Source organism: Hypanus sabinus, chromosome 3, assembly GCF_030144855.1.
Source record: "Hypanus sabinus isolate sHypSab1 chromosome 3, sHypSab1.hap1, whole genome shotgun sequence".
In the NCBI taxonomy this organism is placed as follows: Eukaryota; Metazoa; Chordata; class Chondrichthyes; order Myliobatiformes; family Dasyatidae; genus Hypanus; species Hypanus sabinus.
The window spans coordinates 90,316,082-90,329,052 of NC_082708.1; the positions used below are offsets into that span (position 1 = coordinate 90,316,082).

A 12,971-nucleotide genomic window follows, 5' to 3' on the forward strand; every position below is an offset into this window, starting at 1 on the left:
GTATACCTCCCAAAAGACTGAATCGTGAGTATAGTGTAGTTATGGACCGTTATTGTTAAAGCATGTTTATTTAGATATGGTTTGTTAAAGGAAAATTGAATGCTTTGTCGGGAACTGGCCTGGTCGAGGGAAGTGCCTGGTGTGAAAAGTGCTCGAGAGTCTTCGGTGAGGAGACTACACCAGGCACAATTGCAGAGGGTGAAGACATGACCGCTAAGCTGATTCAGTGTGCTACATGCATGATGTGGGAGGTCAGGGACGCTGATGGTGCCCCTGGCTGCTACAGCTGTGGAAAGTGTCCAGATTCAGCTTCTGAAGGAGCACATTGCAGCACTGAAGAAAGAACTGGATGACCTTGGGTTTAACTGCGAAAACGAGGGTTTTCTGGACAGGACCTACAGTGAGGTCATTACACCGAGGATATCGGAAGAGAGAAAGGGGGTGACTATGAGGAAGGAAAGGATGCTTGAAGTACAGGAGACCCCAGGGGATGTACCTCTTGTAAACAGGTTCACCTTCTTGGAAGCTGTCAGGACAGAAGTTACTGCCAGTCTGAGAGGCGGACAGGTCTGTGAGCCGAAAATTGGTGCAGAAGCAGAGCCGAGGAGTCAGACATCAGGAAGAGCCATGGTGTAGTAGGGGACTCCATAGTAAGAGGTACGGAAAGGGGTTTCTGTGGCAACAGGTGAGATTTAAGGATGGCGTGTTGCCTCCCTGGTGCTAGGATCCAGGACATCATGGTCCGATTGCAGGGAATCCTCAAGGGTGAAGGTGAACAGTTGGAAGTGGTAGTGTATGTTGGCACAAATGACATCGGGAAGAAGAGGAAGGACTTTCTGCAGCGGGACTTCAGAGAACTCGGAAGAAGGCTGAAAAGCAGGACTTCCAGGATGGTTACCCCTGATTTGCTTCCAGTTCCTCGTGCTGGAGAGGGCAGGAACAGGGAGACAATGGATCTGAATGTGTGGCTGAGGAACTGGTGCAGGAAGCAAGGATTTACATCCTTGGACCACTGGGATCTGTTTTGGGGTAGGGATGAATTGTACAAAAGGGAAGGGTTGCACCTTAATAGGCGGGGACCAGCATTCTGGCGGACATGTTTGCCACTGCAACACACGTGTTTAAACTAAGTAGTGGGGAGGAGAGGGGATGAACTGGAAATATAAAGATGGAGTTAAAGGGAAAGTGAAAATAAAAAAAGTTAAACAGGACAACAGAATCAATGGAGTAGAAAGCTCAAGAAGAGATAATACAGTATGGCCAAGTGAGATAGGAATTGATATGAAAGGAGAGGGGAGTACCGAATTAAAAGTATTATATATGAATGCATGATGTATAAGGAATAAAGTAGATGAGCTTGAGGCTCAGTTGGAAATTGGTAAGTACGATGTTGTAGGAATAACTGAGACATGGCTTCAAGCAGTCAGGGCCTGGGAAATGAATATTCAAGGATATACATCTTATCGAAAGGACAGACTGACTGGCAGAGGGGGTGGGGTGGCTCTGTTGATGAGGAATGATATTCAGTCCCTTGCTAGGGGGGTACATAGAATCTGGGGATGTAGAGTCAGTATGGATAGAACTGAGAAATTCTAAGGGTAGAAAGATCCTAATGGGAGTTATCTACAAGCCCCCCAAACAGCAGTCTGGATGTAGGGTGTAAGTTGAATGAAGAGTTAAAATTGGCATGTCGCAAAGGTAATGATACAGTTATCATGGGGGATTTCAACATGCAGGCAGACTGGGAGAATCAGAATTGTACTGGACCCCAAGAAAGGGAGATTGTGGAGTGCCTCTGAGATGGATTCTTAGAACAGCTTGTACTGGAGCCTACCAGGGAGAAGGCAATTCTAGATTTAGTGTTGTGCAATAAACCGGACTTGATCAGGGACCTGGAGGTAAAGGAACCATTAGGAGATAGTGATCATAATATGATATGTTTTAACCTACAATTTGAGAAGGAGGAGGGAAAATCGGATGTGTCAGTATTACAGTTGAACAAAGGGAACTATGGAGCTATGAGGGAGGAGCTGGCCAAAGTTCAATGGAACAATACCCTAGCAGGGAAGACAGTGGAACAAAAATGGCAGGTATTTCTGGAAGTAATGCAGAAGGTGCAGGATTGGTTCATTCCAAAGAGGAAGAAAGATCCTAAGGGGAGTAAGGGGTGGCCATGGCTGACGAGGGAAGTAAAGGGCAGTATAAAAATAAAAGAGAAGAAGTATAACATAGCAAAGATGAGCGGGAAACCGGAGGATGGGAAGTTTTTAAAGAACAACAGAAAATAACAAAAAAGGCAATACGCCAAGAAAAAAAGAGGTATGAAGGTAAACTAGCCAAGAATATAAAGGAGGATAGTAAAAGCTTCTTTAGGTATGTGAATAGCAAAAAAATAGTTAAGACCAAAATTGGGCCATTGAAGACAGAAATGGGTGAATTTATTATGGGGAACAGGGAAATGGCAGATGAGTTGAACAGGTACTTTGAGACACAAACAATCTCCCAGATGTAATAGTGGCCAAAGGAACTAGGATAAAGGATGAACTGAAGGAAATTTATATTAGGCAAGAAACAGTGTTGGATAGACTGTTGAGTCTGAAGGCTGATAAGTCCCCGGGACCTGATGGTCTGCATCCCAGGGTACTTAAAGAAGTGGCTCTAGAAATTGTAGAGGCATTGGTAATCATTTTCCAATGTTTTATAGATTCAGGAACAGATCCTGCTGATTGGAGGGTGGTTAATGTTGTCCCACTTTTCAAGAAAGGAGGGAGAGAGAAAACAGGGAATTATAGACCGGTTAGCCTAACGTCAGTGGTGGGAAAGATGATGGAGTCAATTATAAAAAAGGAAATTACGACACATTTGGATAGTCGTAGAAGGATCAGTCCGAGTCAGCATGGACTTATGAAGGGAAAATCATGCTTGACTAATCTTCTGGAGTTTTTTGAGGATGTAACTATGAAAATGGACAAGGGAGAGCCAGTGGATGTAGTGTACCTGGACTTCCAGAAAGCTTTTGATAAAGTCCCACATAGGAGATTAGTGAGCAAAATTAGGGTACATGGTAATGGTGGCGGAGTACTGACATGGATTGAAAATTGGCCGGCTGACAGGAAACAAAGAGTAGTGATTAACGGGTCCCTTTCGGAATGGCAGGCTGTGACCAGTGGGGTACCTCAAGGTTCGGTGCTGGGACCGCAGCTGTTAACAATATACCTTAATGATTTTGATGAAGGGATTAAAAGTAACATTAGCAAATTTGCTGATGACACAAAGCTGGGTGGCAGTGTGAAATGTCAAGAGTATGTTATGAGAATGCAGGGTGACTTGGACAGGTTGGGTGAGTGGGCAAATGCATGGCAGATGCAGTTTAATGTGGATAAATGTGAGGTTATCCACTTTGGTGGCAAGAACAGGAAGACAGATTACTATCTAAATGGAGTCAAGTTAGGAAAAGGGGAAGTACAATGAGATCTAGGTGTTCTTGTACATCAGTCAATGAAAGCAAGCATGCAGGTACTGCAGGCAGTGCAGAAAGCTAATGGCATGCTGGCTTTTAAAACAGGAGGAATTGAGTGTAGGAGTAAAGAAGTCCTGCAGCTGTACAGGGCCCTGGTGAGACCACACCTGGAGTATTGTGTGCAGTTTTGGTCTCCAAATTTGAGGAAGGACATTCTTGCTATTGAGGGAGTGCAGCGCAGGTTCACAAGGTTAATTCCCAGAATGGCGGGACTGTCATATGTTGAAAGATTGGAGCTTGTATACGCTGGAATTTGGAAGGATGAGAGGGGATCTGATTGAAACATATAAGATTATTAAGGGATTGTACACGCTGGAGGCAGGAAGCATGTTCCCGCTGATGGGTGAGTCCAGAACTAGAGGCCACAGTTTTAAGAATAAGGGGTAGGCCATTTAGAACAGAGATGTGGAAAAACTTTTTCACCCAGAGAGTGGTGGATATGTGGAATGCTCTGCCCCAGAAGGCAGTGGAGGCCAAGTCTCTGAATGCATTCAAGAGAGAGTTAGATAGAGCTCTTATAGATAGCGGGGTCAAGGGATATGGGGAGAGGGCAGGAACGGGGTACTGATTGTGTATGATCAGCCATGATCACAGTGAATGGCAGTGCTGGCTAGAAGGGCCAAATGGCCTACTCCTGCACCTACTGTCTATTGTTACATATACAGTTTTATGTTACATTCATCTAAAGGAGGAGGAAGTGGAATGCACTGGTCTATTTCTTTTAGAGCAATGACTCCCTTTAGAACTACTTATGGACTGATAATTTACCCATGCGCATTGATCTGATGCTCTCTTTTGCTGCAAAGATACCAGTTCAGCTCACCCTCCTCATGTGTTTTTATTTAATTGATATTTAGTTGTAAAGACACAACAACTTCCACTTTTCACCCATCTGCTTCTCTCTCCCAACTGTTCTTCTCCTGCTCCCTCTTACCCACTTGTCTGCATCTGCCAATCATCAGGATGTCTAAAATTCCTTTGTTCTCTTGGAAGCTGTTCAAACCGCTGAGATCCTCCACTAGATTGTCTGTTGCCCCAGATTTGAGTACCTGCAGGCTCTTGTGTCTCGAGGTTTCAGGATCAGTCTGTATTGTTTACCCTCCCCCCCCCCCCCCCCCCCCCACCGCCGATTGCTGTGTTTGATCAGGTCTGAGCATTGCGTCTCCATTACTGAGGTTGTTAATCACTCATTATCCCTCCCTTTGCCCCAGTTGAAATAATCGTCCCAATTTACATCAGTACCTGTACACAGTGGCCTCTGTGGCTTCTGTCGCTACACTACCTCAGTTTTAAAACTCTCATTCTAGCCATCAGACCTCTCCTTTGGTTTTCTCCTCTCCTCCAATGTAACTTCCTCTGACATAGAAGTCTGCCCATCACCCAGGACATGCCCCCTTCTGGTTGTTACCGTCAAGAAGGAGGTACAAAAGCCTGAAGATACACACTCAGCAATTCTGGAACAGCTTCTTCCCCTCTGCCAATCAATTCCTGAATGGACATTGAACCTGTGAACACTACTGCTTCACTTTTTCAAAAATATGTATAATTTATGTTTTTGCACTTTTTAATCTATTCAATATAGAGTACATATATATAGTTACTTATATTTTTCTTTCTATATTATCATGTAGTGCATTGAACTGCTGCTGCTAAGTTAACAAATTTCATGACATATGCTAGTGATAACAAACCTGTTTCTGATTCTGATCTCCTTCACATCTGCTCTCTCACACATCGCTAATATTTGTCATTTCAGCATTAGTGCCTCTGCTTCTGCTATTGTCAACTGTTCATTTCCCTCCAGTGATGCTGCCTGCCCTGTTGGGTTCCGCCCAGCATTTAGTGTGTGTTGCCCTACATTCTGGATTATCCTCTGGTTTAATATATCTCATGTGCTGTTCTGGTAATCTCCTGTAAGATGTTAGTGCTGAAGATTGGCATGAAGCTGCTCCATTAATGAAAGCTATTTCAGGGTTACTTTACAAACTAACTGCATAAGTGTAAGATCAGAAAAAGCATTTTCTCTCCTTTTAGGCTATTGTGCAAGATATGCCAGTAATGCATTTTAATTCAGATATTACTCTATCCAGGTATTGATATAAACTCCCTACAGCAGATAAAGACAGCACGTCCTTCAAAAATGTTGGCAGATGTTCGGAATCTCGTGGCCTGTGGTGGAAATGTCAATGAAAAGAATGACGAAGGAGTCACACTGGTAAGCTTCCTTCTTCAATTGCATAACCTCACATAGTCTAACTTACGTTTTACTATTTTTCATCTGATGTGTCATTATTTACATGTGTATATTAACCATTGATGCTATAATCTTTGGTTCCTTCTGTTTCATGATGTTGTTAACCCTAAAGTTCTAGCTAAAATGCAGTATTGTAAAACTTGTGGATTCCGTCAGACTTCTGCCAGATGAGTCATGTCATCCATCTCACTCCTGCTTCTGAGACTCTTGATATTGTTACAAGCATTAATTCTCGACAATAATGGTCTGCTAGGCACAGAGAGAATCTGTATTTACTGACTTACCTTTATTAGCTCAGTCAATAAATACTTACTTTACTTTATTGTCACCAACCAATTGATACTAGAGCGTACAATCATCACAACAATATTTGATTCTGCACTTCGCGCTCCCTGAAATACAAATCGAAGTAAATAGAATAAAAAATTAAATTATAAATAATAATTAGAAAATAGAAAAGGGAAAGTAAGGTAGTGCAAGTCAGCTCCGGTTAGCTGGAAGGTACGGCTCAGATCCGGGTCAGGATCTGTTCAGCAGTCTTATCACAGTTGGAAAGAAGCTGTTCCCAAATCTGGCCGTATGAATCTTCAAGCTCCTGAACCTTCTCCCAGAGGGAAGAGGGACAAAAGTGTGTTGGTTAGGTGGGACTTACCCTTGATTATCCTGGCAGCACTGCTCCAACAGTGTGCGGTGTAAAGTGAGTCCAAGGATGGAAGATTGGTTTGTGTGATGTGCTGGGCTATGTTCATGATCTTCTGCAGCTTTTTCCAGTCTTGGACAGGTCAACTTCCATACCAGGTTGTGATGCACCCTAGAAGAATGTTTTCTACGGTGCATCTATACAAATTAGTGAGGGTTTTAGGGGACAGGCCAAATCTCTTCAGCTTTCTCAGGAATTAAAGGCACTGGTGGGCCTTCTTGGCAGTGGACTCTGCTTGGTTAGACCAAGTCAGGTCATTTGTGATATTCACCCCGAGGAACTTAAAGCTTTTGACCTGTTCCACCTGCGCACCACCGATGTAGATGGGATTGTGCGGTCCGCTACTCCTTCTGAAGTCAACAACCAAGTCCTTCATCTTGCTGACGTTGAGGGATAGGTTATTGTCTTCGCACCGTGCCACCAGGTTCTTAATTTCCTCTCCGTACTCAGACTCATCATTACCCGAGATACTACCTACAATTGTGGTGTCATCAGCAAACTTATATATTGAGTTCAATGGAAACTTGGCTACACAATCATGGGTGTACAGTGAGTACAGCAGGGGGCTGAGTACACAGCCTTGTGGGGCACCGGTGCTCAGAGTGATTGTAGAGGAGAGCTTGTTCCCTATTTTTACAGCCTGGTTCCTCTCTGTGAGGAAGTTGAAGATCCAGCTGCAGATCTGAGTGCTAAGACCCAGGGTACAGAGCTTAGGAAGCGGTTTATTTGGAATGAAGGCAGAGCTGTAGTCGATCAAAAGGAGCCTTACATATGTGTCTTTATTCTCCAGGTGTTCTAAGAAGGAATGTAGTGCCAGAGTGCTGGCATCTGCCATTAACCTGTTGCTCTGGTAGGCGAATTGCAAAGCGTCGAGGTTGACCGGTAGGTTCTGGTTGATGTGTGCCATAACCGATCACTCGAAGCACTTGATAGCAATTGATGTCAGAGCCACAGGTCTCTAGTCATTCAGGCATGCCACCATGCTTTTCTTTGGCACCGGGATTATCGTTGCCTTCTTAAAACACGAGAGGATCTTAGACTGAAGCAGGGAGCAGTTGAAGATGTCAGCAAACACTCCAGCTAGCTCTCTTGCACAGGCCCGGAGAACCCGTCCCCAGACGCCATCTGGGCCCATCGCCTTCCTTGGAGTAATACATGAATTTACAAATCTCTATGCCTTTCATGTTTCTCAGCCCCTCCACGAATGATCAAAAAATAAAAAAGATAATGCCCTTGAAAAGGAATCTATGCTGGCCAAGGCATTCCTCTTGATTCTGATATAATTTCCATGTTGTTGATGTGGGGTCATTTGCTTTTGTAATACTTAAAAGTTAAAAGTAAAATTTATTATCAGAGTACATACATGTCATCTCATACAACCCTGAGATTCTTTTTCTGTGGGCATATTTAGCAAACCTATAGAACAGTAACTATAAACTGTAAATATCAGGAACTTAACTGTAAATAAATTGTGCAAATGCAGATATAAATAAATAGCAATAAACAACAGGAATGAAAAAACAAGATAACAGAATCCATAAGTGAATTGTTAAATGAGTGTAGTTATCCTCATTTGTTCAAGAGCTTTATGGTTGAGTGGTAGTAACTGTTCTTAAACTTAGTGATGTGAGTCCTGAGGCACCTGTACCTTCTACCTGATTGCAACAGCGAGAAATGAGTATGGCCTTGATAGTGAGGATCTTTGATGATGGGTACTACTTTTCTATGACAATGTTTCATGTAGATGCTCTCAATAGTTGGGGGGGTTTTACCCATGGTGTGCTGGGCCAAATCCACTACCTTTTGTAGGATTTTCCGCTCAAAGGCATTGATGTTCCCATCCCAGTCAGCACAATGTCCACCACACATCTATGGAAGCTTGCCAAGGTTTTCAATCACATGGAGCTCCACAGACTCCTGAGGAAGTAGAGGTGCTGTTGTGCTTACTGCACATTTCTACTTATATGATGGGTGCAGGACATCCTGGATAGTGACACCCAGGAATTTAAAATTACTCACCCTCTCTACCTCTGATTCTCCAACGATTAATGGCTTATGGACCTCTGGTTTCCTTCTCGGAAATCCACAATCAGTTCCATGGTCTTATTGGCATTGAGTGAGAGGTGATGTTATTACACCACTTGGCCAAGGTTTCAATCTCCCACCTGTATGCTCCCACCCCCTTTGATACAGCCCACAAAAGTGGTGTCATAAGAAAACTTGTATGTGGTGTTGGAACTGTACTTAGCCACACAGTCACAGGTGTAAAGTGAGTAGAACAGGGGGCTAAGTACACATCCCTGCAGTGCTCCGATGCTGATGGAGACTGTGGAGGAGAACTGACTGGGGTCTACAGGTGAGGAAATCCAGTATCCAATTGCGCAATGGGGTATTGAGGCCCAGGTCTTGGACTTTACTGATTACTTTTGAGGCGATGATAGTGTTAAATGCTGAGCTTTAATGATAAAGAGCATCCTGATGTATGCATCTCTGCTATCCATATGTTCCAGGGTTGTGTGAAAAGCCAACAAGATCGTATCTGCTGTAGGTGAATTGGAGCAGATCCAAATTGCCATTCAGATAGGAGCTGAAATGCTTCAACACCAGCCTCCCTAAACACTTCATCACTGTGGATGGAAGTGCCACTGGGTGATAGTCGTTTAGACAGGCTACCATGCTCTTCATGAGCACCAGTACGAATGCAGCCTGCTTGAAGTAGGTGGGTACCACATACTGCCGGTGTGAGAGGTTGAAGATATCCGTGAATTCACCAGCTAGTTGGTTGGCACAGGTTTTCAGTACTCGGCAAGACACTCATATAAGAACATAAGAAATTGGTGCAGGAGTAGGCCATTTGGCCCATCGAGCCTGCCCCGCCATTCAATAAGCTCATGGCTGATCAGTCCGTAAACTCAGCTCCATCTACCTGTCTTTTTACCATAACCCTTAATTCCCCTTCTATGTAAAAATCTATCTAACTGTATCTTAAATATATTTAGTGAAGAAGCCTCAACTGCTTCCCTGGGCAGAGAATTCCACAGATTCACCACTCTCTGGGAAGAACAGTTTCTCCTCATCTCCATCCTAAATCTTCTCCCCTGAAACTTGAGGCAATGTACCCTAATTCTTGTCTTACCTACCAATGGAAACAACTTACCCACTTCTATCTTATCTACCCCTTTCACAATTTTGTATGTTTCTATAAGATCTCCTCTCATTCTTCTGAATTCCAGAGAGTGTAGTCCCAGGCAACTCAATCTCTCCTCACAGGTTAACCCTTTCATCTCTGGAACCAACCTGGTGAACCTCCTCTGCACTGCCTCCAAAGCCAGTATATCCTTCCTCAAGTACAGAGACCAGAACTGCACACAGTACTCCAGGTGTGGCCTCACCAGTACCCCGTATAGTTGCAGCATGACTTCCCTGCTCTTGAATTCAATCCCTCTAGCAATGAAGGCCAACATTCCGTTTGTCTTCTTAATAACCTGTTGTACCTGCAAGCCAACTTTTTGCAATTCATGCACAAGCACTCTCAAGGCCCTCTGCACAACAGCTTGCTGCAATCTTTCATCTTATATTACTCCTTCCAGATTGGATGATCTGGCATTTACCAACATTGTATTCTATCTGCCAGACCTTGGCCCACTCACTTAACCTATCTATATCCCCCTGCACACTCTTAACATACTCTGTACAATTTTCTTTTCCGCTCAGTTTAGTGTCATCAGCAAATTTTGCTATGCCACACTCAGTCCCCTCCTCCAAATCATCAACAGCTGTGGGCCCATTACCGACTCCTACAGCACCCCACCCACCAGGGACTGCCAACCGGAGAAATACCCATTTATACCAACTCTGCCTTCTATTGGTTAACCAATCCACTGTCCATGCCAATACACTTCCTCCGACTCCATGAATCTGTATCTTATTTATAAGTCTCTTGTGTGGCACCTTATCAAACATCTTCTGGAAATCCAAGTATATGACATCCACCTGTTCTTCTCTATCCACTGCACTCATTATGTCCTCAAAGAACTCCAGTAAATTTGTCAAACAGGACCTACCCTTTCTGAATCCATGCTGCGTCTGTCTAATAGATCCACTCCTTTCTAAATCCGGACTAGATACTTTTCTTGGATTCATTCCCTTGATCGCAACCTGCACATCATCTACAGATACTGTGTGTAACACTTTTCTTATCTCGTTTGACTGGTCACTGCACTCCATGAGAAAAATCAAATTACATAGTACTACACTAGGAGCTAGTAGGCCATCAGAAGCTCTAGACATTGAAAGGAGGCAGTGAATAGAAAATACACACTTCTGGAGGTAAGTTTTGTTTATAAAAAAACAAGATATACAAAATATTCACATGAGTAAGAACAATTCAAAATTCCAGCATTCTGTTGAGGTTCCAAATCCCAGTTATCAACAAGAACCGAAGTCTTGTTTAGTTAGAATCAGTGATATTCATTAGAATAACCTTTGTTACACCAATTTCTCTAACTAATTAGATGTAGTGCTATTCCCTAGTTAATAGACTAACTTTTCCTTTTTATTCATCCCTAGTTAGAAAATTAATTGAATTCCTATTCTTAAGTATGTCACAAATTGAAATTAAAATTCAAAGATTATTTATCTATACAGCTTAACTACATTATTTATCTATAACTAAATTATTTATCTATACAGCTTATCTATTAACATCACAACATTTAAAGTAAATTTCATTCAGTAACATTAAAGTCTTTGCAAAAGTAATCAATTCTTGCAGAAAATCTAATTCAGATCCTTCAAATGAAAATAATCTTGTACATCGAACCATCCTCTACGTCAGGAAACATTTTGTTCCCGTGCTGGTTCTTCATCTTGGATGGCTCGCCATCTGTTTCTTGTTTTGTTGGATGAAATAGTTGATCATCCATGGAATGTCGATTCACAAACTTATTCAAAAAAAAACCTGACCAAATCACTTGGTGTGATTTAACAGAACTAATTCCCAGTTACACAGTAGAGATCTTGGACATTTGCCTCTGCCGATATTGTCTTGTTATAGCTGCTGCTCATTATAGTCATAACTTCAATAGATCTTTTATCGCTATCATTTCTTCTCCAAGGGTTTCACCCTGAGGTTTTCAAGTAAGTAGGGTAGAGGTACTTGCTACTAATTTCACATTTAACAGTTTTATATCTTTAGTTTCTAATAGTTTGTTGCGTTTCTCTCACTTTCCTGCATTGCCCTCCCTCGTTCCTGCATAGCCTTTTTTTCACAAGTTTTTTTTTTAAACTTGGTAAACCTCATTTTCATCCCTCCACAGGTGGAGTTTTCTAACATTACATCTTTGAGTTTAATTAGCCTGGGTTACATGAGACCAAAGGATCATTGGGAAACATTGGGTGATGGCAATGATTCCTCCCTGTTCTGGTGGTCAGGGTGAGCATAGAAGATATTGAGCTCATCTGGAAGTGAAGCTCTGCTGTCCCTCATGTTGCAAGATTTAGCTTTGTAGGAAGTTAAAGCACTCAAACACTGCCACTGCTGTTAAGCGTCCATCATTGATTCCATTCTAGTTCAGAATCTCTACTTCACCGGAAATGTGCCTTTCCAGAGATCATACCAACACCTCTTGTATCATTCTTCCTCACCAGGCTTGAATGCCTCTGATCTGGCTCTCAGCAGGTTCCAGATTTCATTGTTCATTCAGGGCTTCTGATTGGGGAAAACCCTGAATGATTTTGTGGGAACACACTCATCCATAGTGGTTTTAATAAAGTCTGTAATGAGCCCGGTGTAGTCGTTCAGATCCTCAAATGAGTTCTTGAACATGCACTGGTATTTGCCATTGTACACCCAAATTTAATCTCCAGACTAGCCTGCTGCTGTGTCCAATTCTGACTTGGCTGTTTGGATGCAAAATCAACTTACCCATAGCGGGTAGGATTAGAGGCAGATATAGCGTGATGTAGATCAGGTGCAGGTGTGTGTGGAAAAGTGGCAGAAGAGAGAGCTACTGCACCTTGGGAGAATTGACATTCAGGGAGATCATGGTTAATGGTCAGATTCTTAACAGTGTTGAATCATAGAGATATCATGGGATCCAGATACCTAACTCCCCAAAAGTGACCACACAGATTGATAGAGTGGTAAACTTTACTAGTTGAAGTATTGTATGTAAGAGCCAGGAAGTTATGTTCTAGCTTTATAAAACTCCCATTTTAGAGTATTGCATTCAGTTCTTGTTGCTTCATTACAGGAAGGTTTGGAGGCTTTAAGAAAAGGGTCAAAGGTGTTTTACCAGAATGGTGCCTGGTATAGAGGACACACACTGTAAGGACCGATTGGCCAGACCGCGGCTATTTTCCTTAGAGCTACTGAGGCTGAGGGGAGACTTGATAGAAATTTTCAAAATTATACAAGGCATAGTTAAACAGGTACTATCTTGTTTTTCCTAGGATTGACCTGTCTAATACTAGAGTGCATGCAGACAAGGTCAGAG

At 42.7% G+C, this 12,971-nt stretch overlaps 1 protein-coding gene across 1 annotated transcript in view; it reads left to right on the forward strand.

Moving 5' to 3' along the window:
• The window catches only part of myo16 (myosin XVI), a 502,924-nt gene that overhangs the window by 71,343 nt on the left and 418,610 nt on the right, over positions 1–12,971 (forward strand). Inside the window, exon 5 of the mRNA XM_059963452.1 lies at positions 5,611–5,735. Coding sequence (XP_059819435.1) covers positions 5,611–5,735 — 125 coding nt within the window. The remainder of the gene's footprint in view (positions 1–5,610; positions 5,736–12,971) is intronic.